The 27,086-nt window shown below is 43.1% G+C and overlaps 2 protein-coding genes across 3 annotated transcripts in view; both read left to right on the forward strand.

Moving 5' to 3' along the window:
• Positions 1-15: 15 nt before the first annotated feature.
• NDUFB5 (NADH:ubiquinone oxidoreductase subunit B5) lies at positions 16-4,342 on the forward strand. Its single transcript, XM_053986813.1, has 6 exons — positions 16-155; positions 632-720; positions 1,618-1,684; positions 2,365-2,426; positions 3,389-3,495; positions 4,038-4,342. The coding sequence occupies exons 1-6, from the start codon at positions 32-34 to the stop codon at positions 4,156-4,158; spliced, it is 570 nt and encodes a 189-aa protein (XP_053842788.1). The 5' UTR covers positions 16-31; the 3' UTR covers positions 4,159-4,342.
• A 2,087-nt stretch (positions 4,343-6,429) lies between these two features.
• USP13 (ubiquitin specific peptidase 13) overlaps positions 6,430-27,086 on the forward strand; it is a 50,510-nt gene continuing 29,853 nt past the window's right edge. For both annotated transcript variants that reach the window (XM_053986698.1, XM_053986699.1), the window contains exons 1-3: positions 6,430-6,755; positions 16,226-16,351; positions 20,397-20,457. In XM_053986698.1, coding sequence (XP_053842673.1) covers positions 6,603-6,755; positions 16,226-16,351; positions 20,397-20,457 — 340 coding nt within the window. In that variant the 5' untranslated portion in view covers positions 6,430-6,602. The remainder of the gene's footprint in view (positions 6,756-16,225; positions 16,352-20,396; positions 20,458-27,086) is intronic.

A 27,086-nucleotide genomic window follows, 5' to 3' on the forward strand; every position in this document is an offset into this window, starting at 1 on the left:
CCGCCGGCCCCGCCCCGTGCCAGTCCCAGCCATGGCGGCCATGAGCCGGGTGCTGCGGGCGGCCGCGGCCTGGGCGGCGCGGCGGGCGGGCAGCGCCGGGATCACCGGGACCACCGGGATCACCGGGATCGCCCCCCGCCTCCCCGGCACCCTCGGTACGGCCCCGGAGGGGGAGCGGCGGGGCGGGGGCGGCGGGGGCCAGGTGACCTTGCGGAGCGGGGCAGAGGTGCCCTCCCGGAGGCCGCGGGAGGGCCGGGGGCTGAGCAGGTGCCGCGTTGTGTCCCCGTTCCTGTGAAAAACTGCCGGGTTTGGGTAGAAAATGAAAGAAACGGGCAGGAGGCTGACCCTCCTGGCGCTGTAATTGCCCATTTACTCGGCCCTGTATGGTGACATTCACTGACTCCCGTGCTGGTGCTTACAGGTGGGCATAGATCTCTGTCTATAGTTAGAAAAAAATAGGTTCATGCTAACAAAATGCGAAATTACTTCAGGCGAACTGCAGAAAACTCAGCTGCTGTTGTATGCTCTTCTTTTTTTTTTTTTTTTTTTTCTTTCCCCACGTATGTTTGACCTTGTCCTGGCATAAGCACCAGTGGGGTACAAAACCATAATACTCTGGTTCAATTTTCAGTTCCTGTACGACACAGTGGTGACCATGGGAAGAGAATGTTTATCATCAAGGCAACAAGTTTTTATGATTCTCGATTTCTAAGCTTGTTGGTGAGTTAAAAATCAAATGTATTGCATTCAGTGTAGCACCTCACTTGCAAATGGTGTAAGAGTGTCTAAAATACAATTTCCTCTGTTGTTTATGCAATAGCATCTAAAATGTGGCTGGTATATTTACATAAACAAGAATTTCAGGTCCTCTTTAAGAATTTTTTGGTCATATGCTGTAAAATCAGGGCCAGATGAAGTTCATAGACTGGCTATATAGCAAAGGTTGTGATAGGTACTTCAATTACTGCTGTAATAGCATTCTTAAATTACATGTCTGTGTTCATATTTGCATGGCTCAAAAATGCTTTCTACTCCATCCTCCTTTTTGAAACATATCAGTTACTCTTCTGCAGGGTTTGCCTTCACTTATCTACACCACTAACAACAGAGGTGAGATTTAGGAAGCCCGACCTGAGTTTGACCCCTCCAAAGTCAGGTTTTGGATAAATCCTATTATAAGCAGCAACAGCTGATTTGATACAGCTCTCTTCATGTGATCATTTCTCTGCTTTGCTCAGCTCCAGAGCCCACAGTGGCTGCACCAGTGTTGGATTCTTGCTTTGCTGATTGCAGCCGAGTGCTGGAGCCAGCCCTGCCAAGATGCTGAGGGATTTCAGGGAGGTGTTGCTCTTTGCTGCTGCACACACTGACTTCACTGGGAGATGGGAACTGACCTGAACAGGCTCAGGGGCTGACACAGCATCACTTCTGTGTGTTCTGGCTCATTAATGAGCTCATTGCAATCAGCAGTGTTTACACACAACATCCCTTTCCAACCTAGAAACGCAAATCTCAGAGTTATTGGCTGTTTCACTATTTTCAGATATTTTCAGATCTCATGTAAGTTTTGTCAGGGCTCTGAGTTTCCCACACTGACTGTTTTTATCCCCTCTACAGAGATTCTATTTTTTCCTGACGGGAATACCAGTGGCTGTGCTCTTAACATATATCAACATCTTTGTTGGTGAGTGCTTTGTCAGGGCTAAGCAAAGTACAGTCAAAGTTATTAAATGGGAATTAAGCATGCTGGATAGTCTCTTTTAGGGCTCTCTCTTTGGAAGACCATGGAATAGGCCTAACAAATACAGTGATATTGTAGAACTACATAGAAAATGCTCCCAGTATATTTGCTTTAGTTGTTGCTTTTTTAAGAAAAAGTTTCTCACATTAAAAAAAAAATGTATTCTCTCTTCTGGAAGTCTTTCAAACATCAGTGAAGTTTAGTAACTTGCTTGAACAAGATTGCAACTCTGGCTTTTTATCTAGCAAAGATGCCAAAATTCTGCTTGGCAATACATGTGTTAAATCTCCTGCTGTAATATGTAATTAATTTAATATAGAAATCAGGAAAAGTCCATGCTTTCAGCTCCTGTACTTTAAAGGGTATTTCTGTGGACTTGATCCAAGTTGTTTCTTCTGTATAGCTGCTAATTTTACCCTTTTGTTGTGTCACTTAAAATCTGTGAATAGATATTTGCAGTGGGATGTGTCTGCAAAAAATTGAAAGTTCCATTTTTCTGAATAGAGCTCACACTGAGGGATTTAGTACTCTCTTGATCTTTTCCTTATCTGAAAGGCAGAATATAAGGTAGCTTTGGAAAATAATCACAGAGTTAAATATTCCTCCCCTCCTTTCCTTGTCAGGCGAAGCAGAACTTGCAGAGATTCCTGAAGGTTATGTTCCAGAGCACTGGGAATACTACAAAGTGAGTGTAACATGTAAAAGGGTGGGTATGTTATGGACAGCCTTTCTCCTGATGATGCTTTTGGGAGTAAAATGAATGGAGTATGATGAATGGAGTATGACTAACTCAAATAGTGCAGTTCTGATTTTGGTAAACTTTTTTGTGGCTTTATGGAACATGTAAAAGGCTGTAGGAAATCTGTTTATTGACACAAGCAGATGCAAATGCTCTGTATGCAGTAAACTGCTGAAACTATGCCAAGAATTTTTCTATAATATACCTAAATCATAAGAAAAGTCCTCTGCATTCATACCATGTTTTTGTCTTTATTTTTTTTTCTTCAATGTCTTAAGAAACTGGAGTTTACAGTGACATTTCTTTCTTTTGTACTAGTATTGTTTTAAAGTCCCATATCACACACACTTTTGTATCTAGAATTGGAAGATTTTTATAGTCACAAACTCAAGGCTGTATGGTTTCAATTTAATTGTATTTTCTTAAAATTAGTCCCTGGCTTCTTGCTGCAAGCTCTGTTTTGTTCCTGATAGGAAGTAATTGAATTCAGCAATATTATTGTGAGTGTTTCAACTAATTTAGACCTTTTTTCCTAGTGAAATGCCCTCTATGTGGAAGCAGAATTTTGAAATGTTGCTGATTACAGTAAGATTTGGAGTCCACTTCTGTGATTACTGTGGCAGTTTAAGGAACTTTAACAGAAAGAAAAGAAATTATATCTTCCGTTAAATTTTAATTTTGCTACAGAACAGTCATCTGCAGGTTATCTTGGCATTAAGGATTGCAAAAGAAATATGACTTTTTAGGGTTCTGATCTCACAAGTAGTTGTGCACGTTTGTAACTTTACTGTTATGATTGGAATGGCAGCACTCCTGGTGTCCATGACATCTTTTCAGGACTGTGGATATACAAAGTGACATTTCTACTTGGAAATTGCACAGACAATCTCTGCTGTTATGTTTTCCAGCACCCCATAACCCGCTGGATAGCTCGTTATGTACTTGACCCCCCTGAGAAGAACTATGAGAAGGACATGGCCCTGCTGGATGTGGAAGTGAGGAAATCTGAACTGAGGTATGTTCTGTCGTTGGGGGGGTTAAAATCCTGATCCATGGTGTAGCTGACTCTTTGATTTTGCATGACATACTGAGCTGGATAAAGTGCTTTCATGTGTCCCCTGAGTGCTGCCTGCACTGCCTGCTGCCAGAGTGGGAGTCACAGTATCTGTTATCTCTGCCTTTCAGGATTCAGGTTACCAGAACAATCCAAGGGCAGGGGGTCTTCAAAACACTTGGTATTTATAAAGGAGTAGCTCTGTCTTCCTGAATCAGCAAATGGAGCTCTTTTTGCCCCTGCTAATGCTCACAGCTTAGAGAAGAACGTGTGATAAAATTGCCAGTATTTTTATTACTCCTTTGTGGAATGACTTGCTGAGGAGAAAAAAAAAAAACCAAAAAACAAAAGAGAAAGATGTAATAGCTCATGTCTTAGTTGAACCCTTCATATTTTGGTTGTACCTATGCTTCAGCAGTATTTATAAACCATTGATGCTAAAATCATTGCTTTGTCAGTAAATCAAACTTCATGCTGAGGGTGTCTATTTTTGTTTTTTTTAGGCTGCTGGAGTTGGAGGCACGCAGACTGATGAGACACCGGGGAGATGGGCCTTGGTACCATTATGAAACACCTGATAAAAATCTTGTTGACAATTCTATGAAAGCCACACCTGACAATTAAACCACTTCAGGGCAGTGTGCAAGGTCTTAAATGCATACTGACAAATTGTGACTGCGCTGTGGAACAGGCATCCTGCTGTTTGCTGATGGAAGTGAATAAACAGTGTTCGTGTTGATTCCAGTATCTTGAAAGAAACTGTGGCAGTTCAGCTCATACAGCTATTAAAGTTGTTAATCAATGAAAATGCTTTATGTCAATTGCCAACAATCACTCCTTTCCTTCAGAACATATGTACATGAAACAAGTTGGTAATACTCGTTTCCATGTGGTGCTTTCTAGTATTTATAGTTTTAAGTGAAAGATACAAGAAGCTAAGGGTTTTTTCTTTCTCAGTGCTTTGTGTCAGGTAATTGGTGGGAGATGAAGTCAGCAGGAAAAGTACCTTCACACGTATCTGCCATGCATTTTCAGAACTGTACAACTGTTCTTCTACACCACTTTTGGCAACTCTTTAGGGAATATGAAGATTTCTCTCATCACCTAGCAGGTTTTTGCCACTAGAGGGATGTGTTTCCTCAGGTCCTACAGGCCATGGTACTCTTTGTTTTAAATTTCTCAAGAGTGATGGAAAGTGCCTCTTACAGTTTGTGACTCTAAATTATCTATCCATATTCAAAATTCTCACTTTTTAAAGGAAATAAGCCCAAATTAGACCAATATCATCTAGTGATTTGAAACTTAAAACTCTAGATTTTTTTTTTTTTACATTAGGCAACAGTGCATGGATTATTTTAAGCAAAAACTGCCTTGTTTGCTGTTTCCTGGCACTGTCAAACATTAGAAAGGCATTGATTTTCTATCAGTGCTTTGCTTTTCCTTTTTGTTAGAATCAGTCTCTCAGGTTAGATGGCTCATATGTCATATTATGGCTCTCATTGTTTATAAATGCTGAGTTATTCATAAGAGAAGCCATTAAAAAAGCACAAAGTCTCCTCAGGTAAAACAAACCTGTCTGACCCTGCATTAGTGTTTTTTATCCAGCATCCAATGATGCTTGCAAGTCTGATGTCATGTCTGTTTTTCAGTAAGTTTAAAACCACTCCATGGACATCACATTTTGCTCTCAGTGTTTCACATTGTTCCCAACACTTGACTTTTCAGTAGTAAAAACTGCTGAGAACACTGTGTACTCTGCTCACCCTCACAGCCTGCTGCTCATAGCTGGGTACAAACATTTTTCAATTCTGTTTTTGAGATTTTCCTAGAACCACCTTTTGAAACTTTTAATTTTGAGGTAAAAGGTGGTTCTAGCAAAGGTCACATCACCTCCTTGGAAGTGATCAATTAATCCTTGGATATATTGTGGATGATGGGTGGAAGGCAATTCATCTGCTCTATGCATCTTCATTTTACATGGACTGGTCATTTCTTTAATGCTGTTGCTGCCAGGCATATGTAGTAGTTATTAGATACTACTTGAAAACAGTAGCAATATTTTTCTCCCTACAAAGGTCACTCTTATTTCTCCTTTCTCTGACATTATTCTTTCAAAGTGAAGAGCAGAGAGAAACACAGCAAAGGCCAAAAAAGGGCATTTTAAGGTAAAGGTACTGCCCCTGAAGACATGAAACTGGGAGTTGGCTCCTGGCACTGCCACAGGCTTCTCGGGCATCCCAGGCTGGGCATTCCCACCCTGTATCCCCCACACTGACCTGCTCTTCTGGACAGCAGGGACATCCCACCTGTCAGCACGGCCCCGGGGGGACCTGCCAGAGCCACGTGAGACACCTGCACTGCATTGAGGGGCTGAGAATTAAAATACAGAGAAGAGATTTTTTACTGCGTGTATTTTATACACATGTATATATATATATATATATATATACATATATATATATACACACGTATACACTTACATATATATACATTTATATACCTATAATTACATATGCCTATATAAAAATACCTATACACATATATACATATATACATATATACATATATATACATACACATATATATGTGTATATATACATATATATACATACGCACAGACAGAGACACACACACACACACACACACACACACATATATATATATGTAGTCTTTACAAGCTTAAAATAAATAGCAGAGGGTATAAAAGAGTATTAGCGGTCAGAGGGAAGCCTGCCCCGGGCTACCCGGGGAGACCAGGAGCCGAGTGTCCGTGCTGCCCCGCTGGGAGCGGAGGTTTTCGGGCGAAACGCGGGAATCCCGCCCCGCTGCCCTGCCCCTCGCCCGCCCCCGCCGGGACCCCCGAGTGCCGCCGCCGCAGCTGGTGCCGCCGCCGCTGCCATTGGATTAAAAATAGCATCTTCCCTCCCCCTGCCCTCCCTCGGGCCCGGCTCCCGCCGCCGCCCTGCCCCGGGCCCGGCTGCCCGCCGCCTCCATCGCCCGCGCAGAGCGGCTCGGCAGGGAGGGCGGGCGGCCGGGAGGGGAGCAGGGAGGGCAGGGAGGGAAGGAGGATGCAGCGGGCCGCGCTCTTCCGCGGCGGCGATGCGCAGATGGCCGCCGGGGACCTGGGCGAGCTGCTCGTCCCCTACATGCCCACGATCCGAGTGCCCAAGTCAGGGGACCGGGTCTACAAGACGGAATGTGCCTTCTCCTACGACTCGCCCGTGAGTGCAGCGAACCACCGAACCACCCCCGGCTGCCTCCGCGCCCCCGCCCGCCGCGGCCCCTTCCCCTCCCCGCCGCAGCCCCTCGCACCCTCCCCGGGCCGCTGCCTCCCCCTCAGGCTTCAGGATGGCCCCGATCCCTTCCTCCACCTGCCGCGGCCCCTCGCCCTCCCGCTGCTCCCCTGCCCGGGGTCGCGGCTGCGGTCGCGGCGCTGCCGCACATCGCTGCCGGCTCGCCCGCGGCAGCGCCGCTCCTTCCTGCGTTTGTTTGTTTATTTTCCTCCTTCGAGGCGCTCTGAAGTGGTTGCTTGGACACGGGGATTTTGTGGTTTTGGGGAAGCTTCCCTGCTTGCTTTGGTTGTCGGGGTCTGCTCCGCCCGGAGCCCTGCTTTTGCTTTCACACCGAGGTAGTTAAAAAGGGAGAGTAATGGCCTTCTCGTTGGTATATTTTGGCGAGCACATGTCAATTATTTTGCTTTCCTACTGCCTTGGTGCTCATTCTATTCAAAACCTTCAGAGAAAGCTTCCAAGGTAAAGGCTCATCCTGAAAATCAGAGTGAAAGTTCCCCTGAAACATTTTCTCCCCCGGGGTTTCAGTTACATCACTGAACTTCAATGGACTTGTAGTATTTCCCCACCAGCTTGGTTCGTTTGCTGTTAGCTCAATGTTTCATATGCAGTAAACTTTCTGTGGTGTCATTTCTATGGTGTCTTACAAAATATCCACCACCTCCACAGATTGCATGTGTCCCATGGCAGATTTCAGGCCTGACTCAATTTTTAACTTCACTGCTGATACTGGAAGCCTTCATAAATGGGCAGTGCTTTGTAAGAAACAGGTGCTTAGAAATTAGACTTTTTCAAAAGAGGTTGAAAATTTTATTAAAAGTTGTTTCTCCACAGGAAACTGAGGTTTCCCAAAGGTGATTGAGCACTGTATGTTGTTGTTAGTCAGTGGCAGCAACCAGAAGGAAGCTCATTACATTAGACTATTCATTAAAATACACATTTCAGACACATTTTTTGAATCCTTTATCCCCTTCTACTTGATAATTCCCCCTGTCTTTGATAATTCCTTTTAAAACAGAAAATCAGACTTGAATTTAAAGGTGACTCAGCTGTCTGGTGTTCATCATGTCTTGTTGAACAGAGGTTATTTTTACCCACACTCTTCAGATCTCAAGTGTCACCCAGCAGCCCTGACTGTACTGGGAGCTGGGCTGATTAGAACTGCCAAATCGGACTCCACCGCAGAGGCGATAATTGCATTATATACTTAAGGAGGTTTTGCCGGGGGAAAATCAATATACCACATTCTTTCCTTCAGATTTCTGCTTGGGTGAACACATGGTTGATGTTTTTAGTAACACTTTCAGGCTTCTTTGATATTATGGTTTATAAAAAGTTTTTGTTAACAAGTAGGAAGGGATATAAAATACTGCTACAGAGTAAAAAACAATCAATCACCACCCCCTGCAACAAGCCTCAATTGAACACAGCAAAAGCTGTGTTTAGCTAAACAATATGTTTGAACAAAACATAAAACATTTGTGCCAAACTTACCAGAAACTATGGATAAAAGTAGCAAAAGGAGTGGAAAGCAGCATGTATGATTTTTTTTTTTAAACTAAAATAATTTTCATACTTTTGACATTATCGGGAAGAGATTTCAGATTTAGGAAAATGTTGCCCTCCAGTGTAAAAACTTCTTGTTTAAATTGTGTTATGTGTATTCACTGGGCAAAAGGCTTGGCTGAACTTATGCAGTACCAGTGAAAATAAAAGCAGTCTCAGTTTCTGTTCTTTGCCACAGCTTTTCAGCCCATACCACTCCTCTGCTTAGCTGAGTGAAAGATTTGCCTCAGTTTTTATTTTATATTCCCATATAATCTAATAGATACTTGAATATTGTTTGTAGGATGGAGATTCTAAGGGGCATATGTAATGTGTGCTTTCTAGGGTAAAACACTGTAATTTACAAATTGAAAATAGCAAAGCTGTGTTCTTGCAGTATTTCATTCAGAAGGAAAGTGAAAGGATACACACAGGTTGTTTCTTGGCTGAAGAGAGATGTTTATGTTTTGTAGTAGGTTGATTTTGTGACTTACTTTCTTAGGTCATCCATGTATTACCTAAGTGAGCCTCTTCCTCTTGAGGTACCAGCCTCTTTTTGAAAGAAGAGATGCTGTTGGCCCTGTAACAATGTTCAAGAATTAAAAATAAAAAAAAAACCTCTGGGTTTTGTTAGCCGTGCTAAAATTCCAGATTGCTTTTTTTGCTGGAGGAGGTTTTTTCTCTTGTAAGAATAGTTCACAGTATTTCCTCACATCTTCTCATTTTGCCATTTTAAAATATGCTCCTTGCTACAGTTTAACTTCAGCATGTGATGTTATACCTGGTCATGCAGCAGCTCTACAGTCAAGTGTATTTAGCTGTATTAATTGTATATGAATCCTTTTCCTGTAGGGATTGTTGTGATCTTTAAAATACACTGAAAACCATCAGACCTGTGAGTGTTGGGGTACAGAGTAATGTTACTATTGTAGAGAAAGATGCTGCAGCAAATTTGCAAGGACTAAGCAGAGTGGAATGGTCAAAATCAGGGCTTTTCCTGTCGGGGGGTGCCAAGGAAAATGAGGTACTGGGAGTGAGTAGCTCCCTCTTCTACGTCCAAAACTTAACGTGGCAGTGAGAGGTGGCTTTTGCAGCTCTGTTTGTCACTCTTGTCAGTTGTGTCATCTTCTCTGGGTTTGAGCAGTGCATTTCCAGTGGGTATAGGCAGCTTCACTGATTGTTCTCAAAACTGGTTGAGGTTCCTTTTCCATGAGCTTTAAATCTTCCTTGGATGAAGATACGAGAACAATGTCACACCTTTGTGCTACAGTGAGAGTCATTAGCTGAGAGACTTCAGAAGTGAGAGCTAGAAGTACAAGTGGCTATTTAGTGTATTTGTTCCACGTGGATTAACTGTCAGAAAGGTGATATTGTTAGAAATATAAACAGATAAGAAATTAATGTCTTTAGATTTGGTCTACTTCCAGTGGGACATACTGGGGTTGGTTCCTGGAAAGTTGGCAGGAACAGGAGGCAAATTTCTTTGCACTTAAGAGATCTAGTGACACTTTTTAGTTTGCTTGGCTCATAAGATGAGAAAATATGCCGTTTATGATTTACATTTTAATTACTTTTTTGAGATTTTTTTGATGTCTTCTAGAAAAACTGTGTTTCTCTGATGAGGGCTCCTACTCCAGGTAGGCATTCCTTTGTACAGGAATTGAGGAGGGAAGGCAGGCTGTCTAAAAACACAAGCCTGGCCTAGTGTGAGTATTGCTTCCTCCAGGGACTGACCCAGCAGCTCTGGGAACCAACCACCTCCCTGCAGCTTGGCTGACAAAGTCCTGCACCTCTCATTGTTCAGACCTGAGGTGCAGTCATGCCTCCTGGTGACTTTTTCCACACCTCCAACACTGTGCTGTAGGTTTCTTCTCTCCTATTTTGTCCACTGTGACTTCTCTGTTATTTTTTTAGAAGGATAATAGCTTTGGAAATTCCACCTTTTCATGTGATCCTGGTCTCAAAAATTTCTGACCACAGGATTGTAGAGTCATAGAATGTACTGAGTTGGAAGAGGCCCATGAGGATCATTGACTCCAACTCCTAGCCCTGCACAGGACACTCCAACAATCCCACTAAGTCCAAATACTTGTCAGCTCTGTCAGGCTTGGGGCTGTGACCACTTCCCTGGGAGCTTGTTCCAGTGTCCAACCACCCTCTGGATGAAAAACCTTTTCCTAATATCCAACCTAAACCTCCCCTGAGACAGCTCCATGCCATTCTCTCCATCCCTGTCACTGGTGAGAGTGACACATCTGGGGGAGAGACAGCAGCTGGAAAAGGGATACAAACTGGAGCATGGAAAGGGCTTAATGTGAGCTATGGATGCTGCACGTGGATGTGCTCTGAAAGCTTCCCCACGAAGGGCATTGGTGACAACCCCAGCACAGCTCATGAGCCTGCCACGGTGACAGGACCAGGCAGGCTGGCTCTGTAGAGTGCAGGACTGTGTTTGTTTGAGCAGCTGAAAGTTTGGCTTTGCTCTGCTGGAAAACCTTGCTGCTGACAACAGCTTCCTTTGTGAATCTTGCTGACTTCATTTTTGTGGCTCGGGAACTCTGTAATGGTTATGCTGGGACAATTCCCAAAGTCTGAGCTGATGCTCTGCTGTTTATTGTGCAGTTGAGACTGAAATCCTTGAGAGTCTGGAGTGTGTAAGGGATATTGGTGATTGTGTTGCATAAAACATTCTAGAAATAATCACCTCCTGTCTGGCAGTTCCTTTGGTCAGTATTCCTTAAGGAAAATCAGAAAGTCACCGAGGCCCGTGTCTGTGAGGGGTAGGCTTGGATCTTGTTTCTATTGATGGAATGAGAGCAGCAGAAAAGAAACAAGAGGACTGACCACACCAAGATAAAGGGAGTACTCCAGATGAGGATTTTGGCCTAGCTGCAAGATGACCTCCGGTTAGTGAAGCAGTAAATTGCTTGGTGGCTGGTGATCGCCTGAAAAGTCAGAGCAGTGTGGTACTGCTCTGGTTGCTTGACAGGGACATGCCAAAGCTGTCACATGGGCAGGTGTTTTGCTGGCTGGAAGTGCACCAGGACACTCAACTGGTTCACATCAGTTAACTCACTGGTCTTCTAAAGTTGGAGAATGGTAACATCAGCAGAAGTTGTGCCTGCAGTGGTTCACACATGAGAAATAACTATGGTGCTTGGGAGATCAACCAGTGTGTATGTGCATTGTGCACTTCCTTGGGTTGATTTAAATTTGGATCTTACTAGCCTTTTCCTCTTTATGTGTCACTGACCATGCTGTTACCCAGAGTGGTGATGGACTGGAATATTTTGGGTAGCAGAGAGACCTGAATTCTGAGGTACCCAGAGTGTCAGAGGATAAATACAGAGATGCAGATGAATGGACAGTGCTGGAGCTCTGCTGACATGCTGTGGAACCATAAGTTTTCCTTTCAGCTCTTCTCCCCAGATTTTCTGTTCTGGAAGCACAGCACTGTTTTTGTAGCCAACAGAACTGTACAGACAGGGTTCTGCACAAAGCAAAATCCCCACATCTCAGGTGCTGTGGAAGCAGTGCAGGTGGCACTGCTGGGGCTGCAGTCCTGGGCTGGAGCTTGGCAATCAGCCCTGGTGGATCTCAGACACCTCTGCCAGCGGCTCACACAGCCTGCACCTGGATAAGCTGCCCCAAACAGTGGTGATGGGTGAGTGGAAGTTCTCTGTTCCTGGTTGCAGGTTAGAAGTACTCCTGACCCAGCATTCGTTTTGACATTGTATTTGCTCACTAACTGTGAAGCCTTGATCCTGCCTGTGCACGTCACTTGTCCAAGACACTGCTTTGGAATTCATGTGCACTGCTCTGGAGTCCACCTGTGATTTATAGGTGGGTGTGAGCACTCGATCCACCTCTTGGAGGTTTGGTTTTGGTTTAGTGGCTGACTGGCCCATACAGCTTTTTTCTTCCCAGGAAATGTTCTAAGGAAAAGTCCTGTCCTGGGCTGGCCTTGTGCATGTGCCCATTGAGGAGCTACAACAGAGGTACCAGGAATCTTTGTTAAGCAATTGTGAATTAATTTGCTTGTGGGGAAATACCCAGTGCTATCCAGTGCTGTACAGTGCTTTTGTAAAGGAAGAACAGGGGAAGGATTTCTTTTGCACTGCAAGTTAACAGTCCAGTTACTGGGCCCTGTAATTTATTTCCTACTTCCACATCCTTTGTCCTTTCTTTCTCTGCCCAACCCAGCTCTTCTTTTCCCATCTCTCGTCTTTCACCAGTTCCAGTAGTACATGGCTTCTCTTCACTGCTTGTGCATATTTTGACATCAATGTTTGTGTATGTCAGTGTCCTTCCATTCCTTATTCTGATTCTGTTGCTTCTCCCTCTGATCATTTTTTACCTGATGCCCAATTTCACCCTCTTATTATTCCTTTCCTGCTTTCCTTAGTCACCATGACTTTCCTGTCACCTTTGGGTGAAGGGCAGTTGTCTAAAAGGCAGACTCACACCACAGTTCATGTCCCATGTTTCTTTTGAATGTGACTAGATATATTCTTGGCCTTAGCACACATTTTTTGTGTTGGTTCCCCCACCCCAGAAGTAACTACATTTACTGCAGTGGAAACTTAAAAATGAGCTTTTTGTTTGCTGGAGCCATCTCTATGTCCTGTTGTGTTCAGTTGGTTGTCATTGGTTTGCTGTGGTTTTTTTTTTTTCTCCTTCTTTTAATGTATGTAGTACTGGTACACGACAGAATGACAGGCTTTCTTTTTATTCTTCATTGTAAATTATTATGTGTTGCTGAGATGAATATTAAGTGCCAAAACATCAGTTGTTCTTTTTCAGCCTGTCCCAAAATAAAATATATGTCACTTAGTTAGTCTGTTGTGGGATCCAGTGCAATGTGTGTATGTTAGGGATGGTCCTGTAACTTTTCAAATATATTAAACATTGGATTGTAGTTATACAAGCAAGACTCTTGTGACCACAGCCAGATTAATTTATGGTGATTCCTGGTGAACAGACACCCTGAGCAGAGCCTGCAGCAGTTCTGTATGGGCATGAATTTTGTAGGGAAACACTCTCATGGAAACCATGACAGAATGCACAGTGATCCTGTCTCATAAGTGTACATTTTATTTTATATTTGAGAGGATGGATGTCCTTTTCATTCTTCATGTTTGGGTGTGGAGACTCCTGGTGCCATTTTACTCTCTTCTGTGATAATTGTCTTAGCAAATGTTGCCATTGTTCCAGAGGATTTAAAGCAAACACCTGTGCATGGGACACTGTCCCTGAGTCTGCAACTGTTTGCCATGTTAGGAGATCACCATGGCCCTTATGTTTGTACAAAGTCATTGTTGTCTGAGCTACAGCAGGAGCTGAAATTGCTAAACCCTAAATTTCCCTGAGGGGTCTAAATGGTTTGTGAGGGTTGGTAATGGGATGGAGGTCATTAGTTCAAATCCTGATCAGGTTAGGGCTGTTTGGAAGCTGTTGGTGTCTGGTGCCACGAGCAGTGTGGACTGAGAGGGTGATCTTTCTCTCTCTGTCCTCACGGGCTGGCATTGTGTCTGCCTCTCACCCACCAGCTTCCATGCTCTGCTTTTGAGTCTGAGAGGGAGCAACTGGTACATTTTACCTCTCTTTCCCTGGGGATTCTCTGCCTCTTTCCTTCCTCCAAACATGAATTGGTGTCTAAATAAGTAAGAGCAGCTCTTTTTTCTTTTCTTAAAATACTTTTCTCCCTGGTGTGGGCTGTATGTTTCCCTCTATGAATTAAGCACCTGGCATACCATGAGCACCTTAGCAGCAAAGAACAGGCAGAAATACAGCGAGGAGCAATGCCTTTTCCTTCTGCTTGGAAGGTGAGAAGACTGATTTGTTCAAGAGTGGCCTTCTGGGCAGTGATGGAGCCTGACCAAGTACAAGCCTCTGCCCCAACAGTGCCTTTAGATTGGAGTGATAAAGGAAGATAATGTTTATACATTACTTTATCCTGAACCTCACACTACATGTCTGCTGCATCCTCAAGCAAGAATGAGGGGGAAAAATACCCAGCTAAAGTTCCTGGTTTTGTCTGTCAGGACAAGTTATGCTTTTCTGGTGTAGAATAGTGTCTCCAGTACTTCAGAAAGCTGCCTTCCTCCAGCAAAAACTTTCACACGTGTCTGAAATGATTGTCAAATACAAAGATTTACATGCCACAGACGATGTAAAATATCGTTCCTTCCAGAACTGTTTGTCTGCTCAGTGGGGTTAAATTAACCAGCACAAAGTTTGTCTTAGATCACAGTCGAGTGTTTTTTGAGCACCAAACAGGGGCCTAATCCTTCACTCAGCCATCTAAAAAGGTGTCTTTTCCACACAGACTTCTGTTTTACTTTGACATTTTGGGGTTTTGTACAGTCTGTCCACTTCTTTTCAAGCTGTGGGAGAGAACACTCTGCCTATGCTCTCTTGGAGAAACATCTGTTTTGTTAGTAACCACAACCAACTTACTCAGACTCTACATTTAGCTCCTGTACTGAAAGTGTCAGATTGTTGTCATAGGCTGCCTCAGAAAGGGTTCAGTGGTCTCTTGGATTCCCTCCAGAAAAAGAGAGAATGATCTCCATGAAAACAAAACTTCAAACAAAGTTCCTGAGACCCTAGACTGACAACACTGTATATTTTTATTTAGACTGGGTACCTCTAGGATCTTCTTGTAGAGGACACATCCATGACTTTCTCACAGAAAGAGGTAATGCAGAAGGGTTTGGAATGCAGGATAGAAGAGCAGGCAGCATGTATGTGTCTAATATGACTTGCTTCTGGAGATAATGATCCTTACTTCCAGATATATATTTATCATTTACTTCTCAGGTGCCTGTGAATGAGTGTGGTTCATGTTGTTCTTTGGGGAAATTAACACAAGACGTTCTGTGCTATGCAATAGCACAAACACGCTCACACTAGAAGGAAGGTCACAGAGCTTCTGAAAGGCTCAATCTTTGTTCTGCACCACCTACTCAAAACAATACATGTTAGAGGGCTTGGAAAGATTGATCCAACACCAATGAGCAGATGACTGAAAGTCCTTCTGGCAGTCTGAGGTAGGAGAGATCTTAGAGTGGTGCTAAAATTGAATAAGACTCTGGTAACAGCCAGCATCAACACCCAGTTTTAGGGAGAGCAAAAAGTGATGCCAGGTTATGTTACTGAAATGTCAGCATTTGTGATCAGCACCAGGAGTATATATCTTTATTTTCCCTTTGTAATGCCCTTGTCTTCAAGCTTTGTAGTTGCATGAATGGAGAGGATCCCTGATAGATACTGAAGAATGCACAGAAAACACTTGTCAAGTTTTTGTTAGCCAGTTTTAAGGGCTGTGAGGTCACTTGAGATCTTTTTTCTCAGACAAGAGAAACTTGTTCTACAACGAAGTTGTGGCAGAGTCTCTGGACCATCAACTCTGCTGTGCCCCTGGTTTGGGATCACATTCTTGCAATCAAATGCCCACAAGAAATTCTGCTGTTTCAAATAACTGCTCATGCTTATTTCTGTGCTTTACAAATTCCTGTGCCTGTGGACCTCTGTGGGTTGGGCACTCAAGTGGAATTTTTCAAGACTAACTTCTAGGCTTCCAATTTGGACACTCACTAATCTGTAGTTGCAAAGGAACTAGTTTCAAAGAGTTTCTATAGGCTGTGGGATGATGTGTTATGGTATTTGATATGATGGGGAAGTTCCTTAGAAGACTGACAGTGTAAACACCATAATATGCTATGAAAGCCATACTTTAAGTGTGTGCCTGATAACAGGAGGGGTCTGCAATTCTTGTTTTTTTTTTTTTTTTTTCTGTGTGCTGGGTCCGTCCTGTCCTTCCCTGCTGTAAGTGTTTGTGCCATTCCTTGTAGGATTCAGAAGGAGGTCTCTACGTGTGCATGAACACGTTTCTGGGATTTGGAAGGGAACACATCGAGCGGCATTACCGGAAAACAGGACAGTGTGTCTACCTGCACCTGAAACGACACGTGAGAGAGGTGAGACCTGTGCCTTCCCAGAGAACTACCCCAGCACTTCTCCTGCCTTTTGAGCTCATTTGGGTAATGCAATTTAAACACAGACCAAGTCCTGAGTGACTGAAATGCACACATTCAGATTTGGGGCTGGCTATCAAATCCAGGTGCTTGGATCCCAACCAATCCTACAGCTTCAGTTCTAAGATGAATCAAAAGCCCTAAAGAGTCAGACCTTAAAGGCAGCTCCTTCCTGACTTTCACTGATGTTTTTCACTTCTCATTTCTGTGTATCACATACATATTTTTTGCATGTTATGTGCACATTGTACATAGCTCAATGCTTTTCTGAAACCTGCCTTTCAAGTGTACAGTTACTGGGTTTGGCTCAGATATGGCTGGAAGCTGCTGATTTCTATTTTTCATATGAGATTTCATCTCAGGGTGATAGGACTCCTTTTCATCCTAAGATTCTTGTGCAGTTAAACCCTGACCTGGTCTGGGATCTTAAGCTTAGCTTAAATTAATTCTGGATTCTAGAGACACACGCTTGACCCTCATTTAGCCTTTCCCCACACATAGGTGTGCATGTACAGCCTCATGTTCCCTGCTCTTCCATACCATCACTGCATATCACCTATAACCTGTGCTTTATAACCTCTGTTTGCCTGTGGTTTGCCTGGCATCTTCAAAAGACTCTTAATTACTTCTGACCTGAGCTATAAGGAAGGCACTGGGTGTACTTATAGCTCACCCTCCCATAAGCTCTGCCTCTATTGGCAAGTTAGAGGGCTTAAAATAGCTGCTTGGAGTGGGTTAGAATCCTTGTTTCTCATTCCCAAGGCTTCCCCTGGGTGATGGAGCCCTTGAGTTATGTAAAGTGCCCTGACTACTTACTTTATTTCCAGTGGAGGACTGTTCATATTTTATCAGAATTACAGTGAAGTGGATTGCATGTCTTCCAGGATGACATGGTAGATGATATACTTTAGAATTGCCTTTCCTTCTAAGGGCAATACCAACATTTTCCTTCACTCTGTTAACTGAGTTTTTGCAGAGCCTGCTCTGGTTTTAGCAATGGTTCTTCTGACTGAATTTAACACTCCTGAAAGATGCTATCTAGAGACAGAAAGATGCTATCTAGGTGGGCAGAAATCCTGTCAGCTTTCCTTGTATATAACTTTCTTCCATAAGTTCAGGTAAACTGGGGTTAAAATGAGGCCTCAAAAGTTCCTTTCCTGATAAAGATTAGGCTGAAGAGCTAATTTGAAGAACAAATATCCCAACTGTTGTTTGGTGTTGCAAACCCCTTTGATTGAAGAAGTTCAGTGGTTCCTGATTTTCTCTGGGTGAATCATGATGCAGCAGAGGGGCTGGCTCTGTGCTGGAAGGTGGCAACACACTGGTTCTCTGGGTCATGTGGCAGGAAACAGGGTTTGACTACACAGTGCAGGTGAATATTGCATCATCTAATAGGGCTCATAGCCAGGATTCCTCATATATTAACTGTGGATTTCTTTTTTTTTTTTGCCATGACTATTTGCTTCTTAAGTGCTATCCTTGTTTTCCTTGGAGCAATGTGAAACATCAAGAGTTTTATGAAGTGTCTGGCACATGCTGCATTGTGGTTTTGGTTTTGGAAGCCAAGCTTTTAATGGTGTAGGATACAGTAAAGCCAAAGGCATTGGATGTGCTATCTTAAGATTCTTAGAGTGAGGCTGCTATTCCTGCCTGTGGTTCCCTTGGCATCATCCCTGCAGAATGCACTGCATTGCTGCAGAAATCCCAGGTTGCTTCTCAAGATGTTTGGAATAAATGTCATTTGTGTATCTTGTCACAATTCAGTTAGAAAATGAGGGTCACATCTTCAGCCTGCTGGCTCAAGTAGAGCTGGAGCATCTGCCTGTGGCAGCTCAGCACCAGAGGCCTCTGCTGGATCATCTGAGATGGGCACAAGTGCAAGTTATGGAGCACCCCCTGGTAAAATTCTTAGCTAAATAAAGGAAATTGATTTTTATTTTTCCTTTTTCACAGAGTTACACTCTGCAGAATTTTAAAATCAGCTTCTCCTCTGTAGTGTATGACTTTTATACAACTGCCTGGGTGCTATTCATTTCCAGGCAGAGCTTCAGCTTGGTGCTGTAGTGATAGCTCAGCCCTGCTGAAAACCCTGGGCAGAGAAGCACAAAGATTTCCTACAGGGATAGGCTTCTGGATGTTATCCAGGGATGATGGTGTTATAAAAAGTGAGAGACAGCAGAACAGGCCGCACTGTCACCTTGTCCAAGCAGCATCACAAATGGAATTTAATGCCACTGCTGATGCCTCGTGTCACTCCCATTTGTTGGGTGTGTCACATCTGTTAGAAACAAAAATGGGTTTGTGAATGGAGAATGTTTTCAGTGATTTCTGACAAGGTAAAAAAAAGATTGTCAGGTTGAGGTTGTGGGTGTTTTGGAAGTATTAAGCAGCTTCTATTCTGATGTATTTGTATTTGGAAAAATCAAACTGAAATCGTTGTTAGCGTGAGTTAAATGTAAGCACTCCATGCAAATTCTTTCTCTTTGAAATCTCTAGTCTCAATGACTTTCACAATATCACACTTGGTGACATCAAAATTCAATTGGAGCTTCCCAGTATTGGAAAAAACTTTTTTTTTTTTTTTTTAGTTCTGGAAATAGAGTCCTTGGAGAATGTGTAATTCATAATGTATTTGCAATTGGGTTATGTTATTTCTTGCTACTGCTTTAAAAAATATATTTAAAATACATTTAAAATAGTTTCCTGGCTACTTCCTTCCCACTTGTTAAATTCCAGTAGCATTAAAGAAAGAAATTTTCTGCATGTTATTTTCAGTTCATTGAGGAATTTTTATTTTTATTTGAACTGCTGGAGTTGCAACCCTGACTTTTCCCTAGGGCTTTTCTATGTGGATAATGGATTCTGTTCTTAAATGCAGCCAAGGGGTGTTTGTCAGCATCTGCTCTTTCTAAGAATGGAAAATTTTCCTATGATGTAGAAGACCTCACTGATGATTAAAGCAGTTTGCTTAGGCCAGAGCTTTAATTTACATGGTGAAGGGAACCACCCAAAATATGTGACCCTTTTGCCTGCGAAGGGGCAGAGGCAAGCATGAACTTTCCCTGTAGGCTGACAGGTTCTTGGCTGCTTTCTCTCCACCTGTTGTATCCCAATATTATTATTTAAAAAAAAAAAAAAGTTGCCTAACAACCTTGCCAGTTACACTAACATTACACACTGCATCATGCATCATGTTGGCACCAAATAGCCACAGAGGCTTTTTTGATTTCATTTGATTTAACGGTGCTGTTTAATAAACAGCTTAAGGAGTAAGTGCATTGACTTTGACATTTCCTCAGTTAGTTGTGTTTTCCCTTGTAGTCTGAGGTATTCTGAACTGGAAAAGTAGTGCAACTTAATCTTATTTGGAAGTTACTGTTCTCTGCTATGGTGCTTAAATTAAAAAATACAATCAAATCCCCCACTAAACAATTGCTTGAGTGTTGTTGAGTTTCCTCCATACTTTCTAATATTTAGAAAACATGGTGGTAATTTGGATTAATGGAAGCAGGCATAGATTCTGACGGAAAGGGCATTTTTTTCTGGCTAGAAGAAAATGAACCTAACTAACAGATCAAAGCAAAGTGGTCCTACTGGAATTAGTTATGAAGGGTTGAATCCTTTATGCAGAAAATAGCCTTTTCTTCTCTGTAATTCAGTTTAGTCATTAAGAAATACTGTTGGGGATCTAGTGGAGGGAAGTTTGAGAGGTGCTGGGTGTCTCTGCCTCGGTGACAGAACAGCTGCCACCCGTGGTGGCTGTGGGACACCCTCTGATCAATTGCCAGCCAGCCAAGAGTGAAGGACTCAGGTGGAGGCTCCCTCACTCCTTGGGGGTGCTGGGCACTGAGGAGTCCCAGTGTCAGAGGACAGCAAAGAGCATTTACATTCTTGCTCATCAAGGACTGTGGCTTGATAGGAGGGGTTGATGCAGATTTACTGTTGTCTCACTTGATGGATTTTTAATTGTTTCTTTCTCTCTTTCCAGAAGGTACCAGGAGCATCTGGTGGAGCCTTACCAAAAAGGAGGAATGCTAAGCTATTTTTAGGTATTGTGAGCAGCTGCTTTCACACAGTCCTTTGCTGACCCTGTCTGCATGTGGACTTGGGTTCTGCCCACCATTGTGTCTGGCTCTGGGGCTCCTTTTGGGTTTTGATTTCCTGCTGTTTGTTTTGGTTTTCTTTTTAACTTTTGGTTCTAGAGTGTAAAGGTTTTCCAGGCAAATAAGTAATTCTTAACCATTTTGGTGCATATTGAAAGATGTGTGTGTATGTATACATGAAACATTTTAATGTAAAATAGATCCTCAACTACTCTGAAACAGCCTAAGCTTTGAAAGGCGCTTTTTTACTAATTCTGTCCATTCTCTCTCTCTGGAATTTCCACAAAGCACTCTTTTATTAGAATGTTGACCCATACTTAATCTTTAGATATATTAGGGCCTCAGTGAGGCTCTGTTCTGCTCAGCAGCTGGTCATAGGAAGGGTTATTACCATTTTAAAGTTGTTACACAGGTAAATGTTCTTCAGTGATGTTGTGGTCTCTCCTGTAAAGAATGCAACTGCACATACATCATGAGCATCTCTAATTCTGTTGTGTCCACAGTTCTATTCCCTTGCTTCATGGAAAGCAGTTTTCTTACCATGCCCATATCATCCAAAATCCATTTATTCATATTACCCAGAAAACCTGAGGGACTCATAAATATGGATGAGGAGAATGTGATGAAAATCTGTGTTCTCTCTTCTCCCACAGCTTGTGGTATTTCTCCAATTCATCTATTATTTATTGTCTCTGTATTAATAGTGAACAGTGAATTTTTCTTCAGGTAATGAAAAGGTGAAATGTTTTCCTTACAATTGCCAGCTCTTATGGCTAAAGAGAAACAATCAAATGACCTTGTGCTGGAAATGCTTTGATCTGTGGAATGTGTCCCTAAGAGGCCTTTGCAGATTGTGATTGATTAAATTGTTGTTGTTAGTGTAGGTAAGTCTTGCAAGGAGGGCTGAGAAAGAAAAAAGACTGAAAATGAGTCATAAAAAAGCTAAAGTTGTAGGAAGAGAGTGTTACATCGCAGATGCTGCTCTAAATGTCATTTACTGCCAGTTTACATTGAAAATCATGACTGTCACTGAATGCTTATAGAATAATTGTTTCAGAAACAAAGCTGCCTGCAGTGCAGCAGTGGTTGTACAGTGTTAGCAATGTGAGTGTAAACACAAAGTACAAAAGCACATTCAAATTTTGTTCTTGCTGATCTTCTGCATACACCTGAAGGCTCCTGTCACTGAGGTGTACAGGGTACTGGCAGAGGGTACTGTCTCTGCTGTGCCACGCTGAAATCCTCAAATTCCACCCTTGTGCATCAGCATTTTGTTCCCTCTGAGTAGGTCTTGAGCAGCAGTTCCAAGGGAACTCCTGAGGGCAGTGCAGTTTCACTGGAGTGGGTTTAGAACATGGATCTATCACCATTTAATCCAGCACTTCTGGAATCTAATGCCCTTTTGAAAATGTATCTCATCTGGTCTGTTGTTCTACTGCAGTCTTCATTGCAGCCCCTGCTGGCTGGCAGTAAACTGGTGTCTGCTCTGTTCCTGGAGGCAGTACTTCCATGCTTCCAAATGTGTTGTGTCCACTTCTTTGGATCAGCAGATGTTACTGGTTTTGGCCATGCTTAAAGCAAAGAACAAAGAATGATTCCTGTCCTTGTTCACAGCCGAGGAAACAAAAGCACAGAGAGTTAATTGATTAGATCATTTTTCATGTAACAGCAGCAGAGGTGGTTAGCAAAATTTGGTGGTTTATCTCTTAATCCAACATATTTTTCATTGGTTCAGAACGGATGATCTCATCTAAAGAGGTTGTTTTAATTCTGTCTTTCTCGTTGTGACCTTGGGCACTATCACAGAATGGTTGGGGTTGGAAGGGACCTCTGGAAATCATCAAGTCCAATCCCCTGCTGGAGCAGGTTCATGTAGAACAGGCTGCACATGCTCCTATCCAGGCATGTTTTTAATATCTCCAGAGAAGGACACTCCAGGAGCTCTCCTGGCAGCCTGTTCCAGTGCTCTGTCACCCTCAAAGTAAGGAAGCTTTTCTTCATATTTAGATGTAACTTCCTGTGTTCCAGTTTGTGCCTGTTGTGCCTTGTCCTGTCACTGGGCACTGCTGGAGAGAATCTGAGCCCATCTTCTTGACACCTGCCCTGAAGATATTCTGTGCCCTGATAAGATCCCCTCTCAGTCTTTTCCAGGCTGAACAGGCCCAGCTTGTCCCCACGAGTGAGATGCTTCAGTCCCCTAATCATCTTTGTAGCACTCCAGTGGACCCTCTGCATCAGCTCCTTGTCTTTCTTGGCCTGGGGAGCCCAGAACTGATGCAATACTCCAGGTGCAGCCCCACCAGGGCAGAGTAGAGGACGAGGATCTCCCTTTTGATCTGCTGGCCCCCAGGATACCACTGGCCTCCTTAAAGGACACAAGGGCACATTGCTGGCCCATGGTGAGTTTATCCTGCCTGGTACAACCCAGGTATGTGACCTGCCAGGTAGGGCTTGCCCTGGCAGACAAAACCAGACGAGGGTCAGTGGCTAACTCCAGCATCCCTCTCTCCTACACATCTATCAATAATTCCCTGAAGGCCCAGAGATTTAAGCTTTGTGTACAAAGCCAATCCAGTTTGGGCATTCGTAACATTGCTTGTTATAATCCTCTTTGATGTAAAACTATTAAAGATACTAAACCCTTTTCAATCTCCTTAGTATTAGGAAAACATCTTTTGGATGCTCACTGATTACTTTCTAGCACTGCTGCTGTCTAGTCAGTGCAAAAGAAACAGGCTGCTTGGGCCAGTCAGCTGCAATATTTATCTTTCCTAAACATGGAAAGATTCACAGCAAAGTGTGTGTGCCTGTGCATGAGTGCATCAGGTTCTGGACACGTTTTGGTTTGGCTTTCTTTGGAGAAGGCTGGAGGGTGTTGGCTGTGAGTGTTCTGTGTAATTAGGAAGCATAACAGCATTGTTTATTGAAATGTATGAACTGCCTTTAATCTGGCTGGTTGAGGTGTTGCTAGACAGTATGGACATGACAGCTTCAGCTCAGGCTGTGCAAGGTTTCAGGGAATTTGGGGTGATATTTAAAGCAGAGTGTCTGTCTTATTCAGTGCCTTTTGTGTGAATAAGAAAAACTCGGTTAATGGGGCGTACTGTGATCATCTTATGAGCTTCTGGTCAAAAGGGGCAGCAGAATTAGGGGGAAGATTCTTGTGCTGAAGGGATTGGAGGTCCAGTTTTTACCATAATCACCAGCAGAGTGCCCCTGAACATATTTATCCCAGGAGTTACCAGCAGAGTCTTTCAGACTCTGAATTAATGCAATGTAAGTGGTCTGGAAAGGGATTGAAAACTGAAGAAACTGAGTTTGATGGTTGATTTAAAATTACCTAAGAGTTAAATCTAAAAGTGATTTTTAAGGTGTTACTGAGTAACTAAACAATAGATGAAGTAGCTGAAAGATGCAAAGAGTACAAGAGAGGTGCTTGGACTGTGTGTGCACAGGGATGTGGTCCAGTTACCTGTTGCTGCTCAGAGAGATGGGGTGAATGGTTCTCTGAAATGTCAGCTCAGTTGTCAGCAGCAGGGGGAGGTTTAAGTGGAAAACCAGTAAAGTAACACTTCATATTTTGTTTTCTATCATTTTGCCTTATAAATAGGAAGCAAACCTTTCTTTTGAGTAGTGTAACTGCCTCTACACACAGTACCCCCCTATTTCCTTCTCCAAAACCAGCTAGCAAACACCATTCCCCCTCATTCCCAACAAGCAAAAACCCTCAGGCAGATATTTGCACTCTGCATTGAGGGAGCAATCACCCCACTTTTGCCTGGTTCTGGAGCCCTCCTCCTGAGCATCTGTGGGTCCATGCCAGAGCCTGGACTCCTGGCTATACAGAGCTGGCAGAGTGACTGTCATAAAACTTGTCCCTAGACAGATGTCCTGTCTCAGATTGGTTACCAGAGCATCATCTGCCCCTGCAGCAAGCTGTGGCAGCTGTGGCTAACTCAGACCAGCAATTAAAAGTGTTTTGAAGTCCTCAGATGAACAGCTCTGTCAGCAGATCTGTGATTGCTGCTAGGAAGAGTATCTGTAACACACAGCGGGTCTCAGGAGACCTTGGAAAGGAAAACTTCCACTTGGAGAGTCTGGGAGAACTTGTAAACCTGCTGAGCTTTTCCTGGATGGCACCTCCATGCTGATGGCAGTGGATGGACTCATGGCTACTGTTTCCAAGTGTAAAGACTACTCCTGAGAGTGCCTGTACTGGATTTGACCACAGCTTCACTTTGTTCTCCCAGGTCTCGTAGGCAGGAGCAGAACCCTGTTTGCCCTTAGGATGTTTTTGTTTGGAAACCTTCTGAAGAGGGCTTTTACCATGAGTGGTTAAAGTTTATATTTATGTGAGTAAGCAGAAATAGAGTATCTGTACATGTGAATGAAAAGTTGTGATGTAGGAGAACTTAAGCATTTCCTGACAATATTTTTTCAATTTAGCCCAGTAAAATAGTGCATATTCTCCAGCAGCAGCTGTAGAACTGATTAGCTGCTGCTTTTTAGCTTTGCCATGTATGCTTGAATTGAGTACAGGATGGTGAGCAGATACCTTACACTAATAGAGTCTTAATAGTTTGCTGGTTTGGGTAGCACTGTGAAAATTAGACTAGGTTAACGCAGGCTAATGCTGCTGTCAAAAGAGCTCTGAATTTGAATTTTCGTGGTTTAGTTTTGCTTGCTTAATATGTGACTGTGCCAGAAATACAAGGGATGAGGTCTTATCTAGTAATAGGACCAACATAAAAATGCTTTGAAGATGTAGCAAGCAATTTGAATGTTCTTTTACAAGTAGTGAATCAGCCAAATGATCCTTGTAGAAAGGTTTACTTTTCATTTTTCTGCAAATGAAAATGCTATGACTTGAAAAAACTTAAAAAAAAAAATTCTTCCGTTTTATAATTAATCTGATGAAGTTAATATTTTGAATGTGCCTGAAAAAAAAAAATGAATGGAGTAGCTTATAGTTTGCAAAGTGCTGCTGCTGCAATTCACTATTATTTAGAGGCAGGAAGAAATAATTTGATTTGAAGACCCAGGTCTCCAAAGTCAATACGAATTTGTCCATTGCTTTCAGCGAAAGCAGGATCAAGCCCAGATTCCTAAGATGTCTTTCTAGGGTTTCAAAATTAGTTGTAGACTTGCAAGTCAACACCCTCATTCAATTTTCACGTTTGCATTCCCTTTCACACGCACACAGACACATCCACATGCGCAGGAAATCCTGGTCGGGGGTCCTGTCTGGAGTCTTTTATGCCCCTATTATTAGTGCAGTCAGTTGGTAACTTGTCTAAATCTGATCTGGCCACATCCACTCCTTCTCTTCCCCTCTGCTGGGTTGGTTTACATTACAGTAGTGTCTCTCCCAGCTGCTGTTTTCAGTCAGTTCAGCGGCAGCACCTTCTCACCGTCACTCAGTGATGCCTTGTGAGGTGCAGTACATTTATTTACTCTACTCACCCAAAATAACAGTGCCAGTTGAGCCTCTGCTTTGAGGTGTCTGCTGCTTTGCTTTGCCTGCCCTCCCAACACAACACTTACAACCTGTGGATATTTGGTTTTGGTGGCCAAAGAGCTGAACTGAGGCTCTCAGGAGGCACCAGAAAGGTGTTACTCCACTGGAAGGGAAACAATGACCATCAAGCTGTCACTCCCTGGAAGGATTACAAACTGGCTGGCTGTCTTGTGGCTCAGTCTCAGAACTGAGTAAAGCCCTTTTTTTGCCTTCTGCTCACAGTGCATCTTGGAAGAGCATCCTTGATCAAGAAACAACTTTGGATGAAGTATTGTGCTTGAAAGTTCATACTTTTCAGTGTCTTTAGTGGTAGTTTTTAATCAAATATGTGCCTTTTGCCTGTAGATTTCACCTTATTCCTCTTTCCTGTAGTTACTCTTAGTCCTTCCTAAAATTCTGCACTAGAAACTACCTGCAGACTGCACATGATGCCCAGTGGCTTCAGGGTCAAATTCAGTCCACATTTAGTGTGGGCTCCATTGCCTTCTAAAGTCACAGTCACCTGTTTTTATTCCTTCTGCCCTCATGCTATCTCAGCCTTGCTGGCACTTGCACAGGCACAGAAAATATAATGCAGGTACAATTTCTTACCAAACTTAACAGCTATGTCTCTCAGCAAGCCGACATTTAAAAGTATGAGTGGTGATCTGGGTGTTTTCAGCTGACCTCATTAAGGGGTCCCTCTGAGTGTCCCTAAAAGGGATTAGTTTATATGGTCACCTGCTCTGTATGGAGGGATTTCAGTCTGTGACCTTAGAAGTCCATTCCACTGTTATGTACTGGGCCTGGACCAGTACATAACAGAAACTGTCTTCAGAGTGAAAAGGCAGTGCCTTTTAATTCCTAGTCAGAGGGAGTAGGTGTTGGGTGGAAGGGTACCACTTTTAGGTGGCCTTCAAAAGGGGAATTTTAAATCCTCGTGATGTTTCCCATGACGGTTATGAAGCTTTCTGCATCCTTTAAAGTAACAAGTGGGTGCTGCCATATTGGTGTATCAGGCAGAAAGAGTCCCATGCTGATGGGACCCTGTTTTCTGTTTTTCTTCTGATAGGAATGG

The sequence above is a fragment of the Vidua macroura genome, chromosome 10, assembly GCF_024509145.1.
Source record: "Vidua macroura isolate BioBank_ID:100142 chromosome 10, ASM2450914v1, whole genome shotgun sequence".
NCBI classification, from domain to species: domain Eukaryota; kingdom Metazoa; phylum Chordata; class Aves; order Passeriformes; family Viduidae; genus Vidua; species Vidua macroura.

Coding starts and splice junctions, on each gene's coding strand:
- NDUFB5 (XM_053986813.1), top strand. CDS start 32: ATGGCGGCCATGAGCCGGGTGCTGCGGGCGGCCGCGGCCTGGGCGGCG. Junction 156..631: donor CCGCCTCCCCGGCACCCTCG/GTACGGCCCCGG, acceptor TTCAATTTTCAG/TTCCTGTACGACACAGTGGT. Junction 2,427..3,388: donor AGCACTGGGAATACTACAAA/GTGAGTGTAACA, acceptor TATGTTTTCCAG/CACCCCATAACCCGCTGGAT.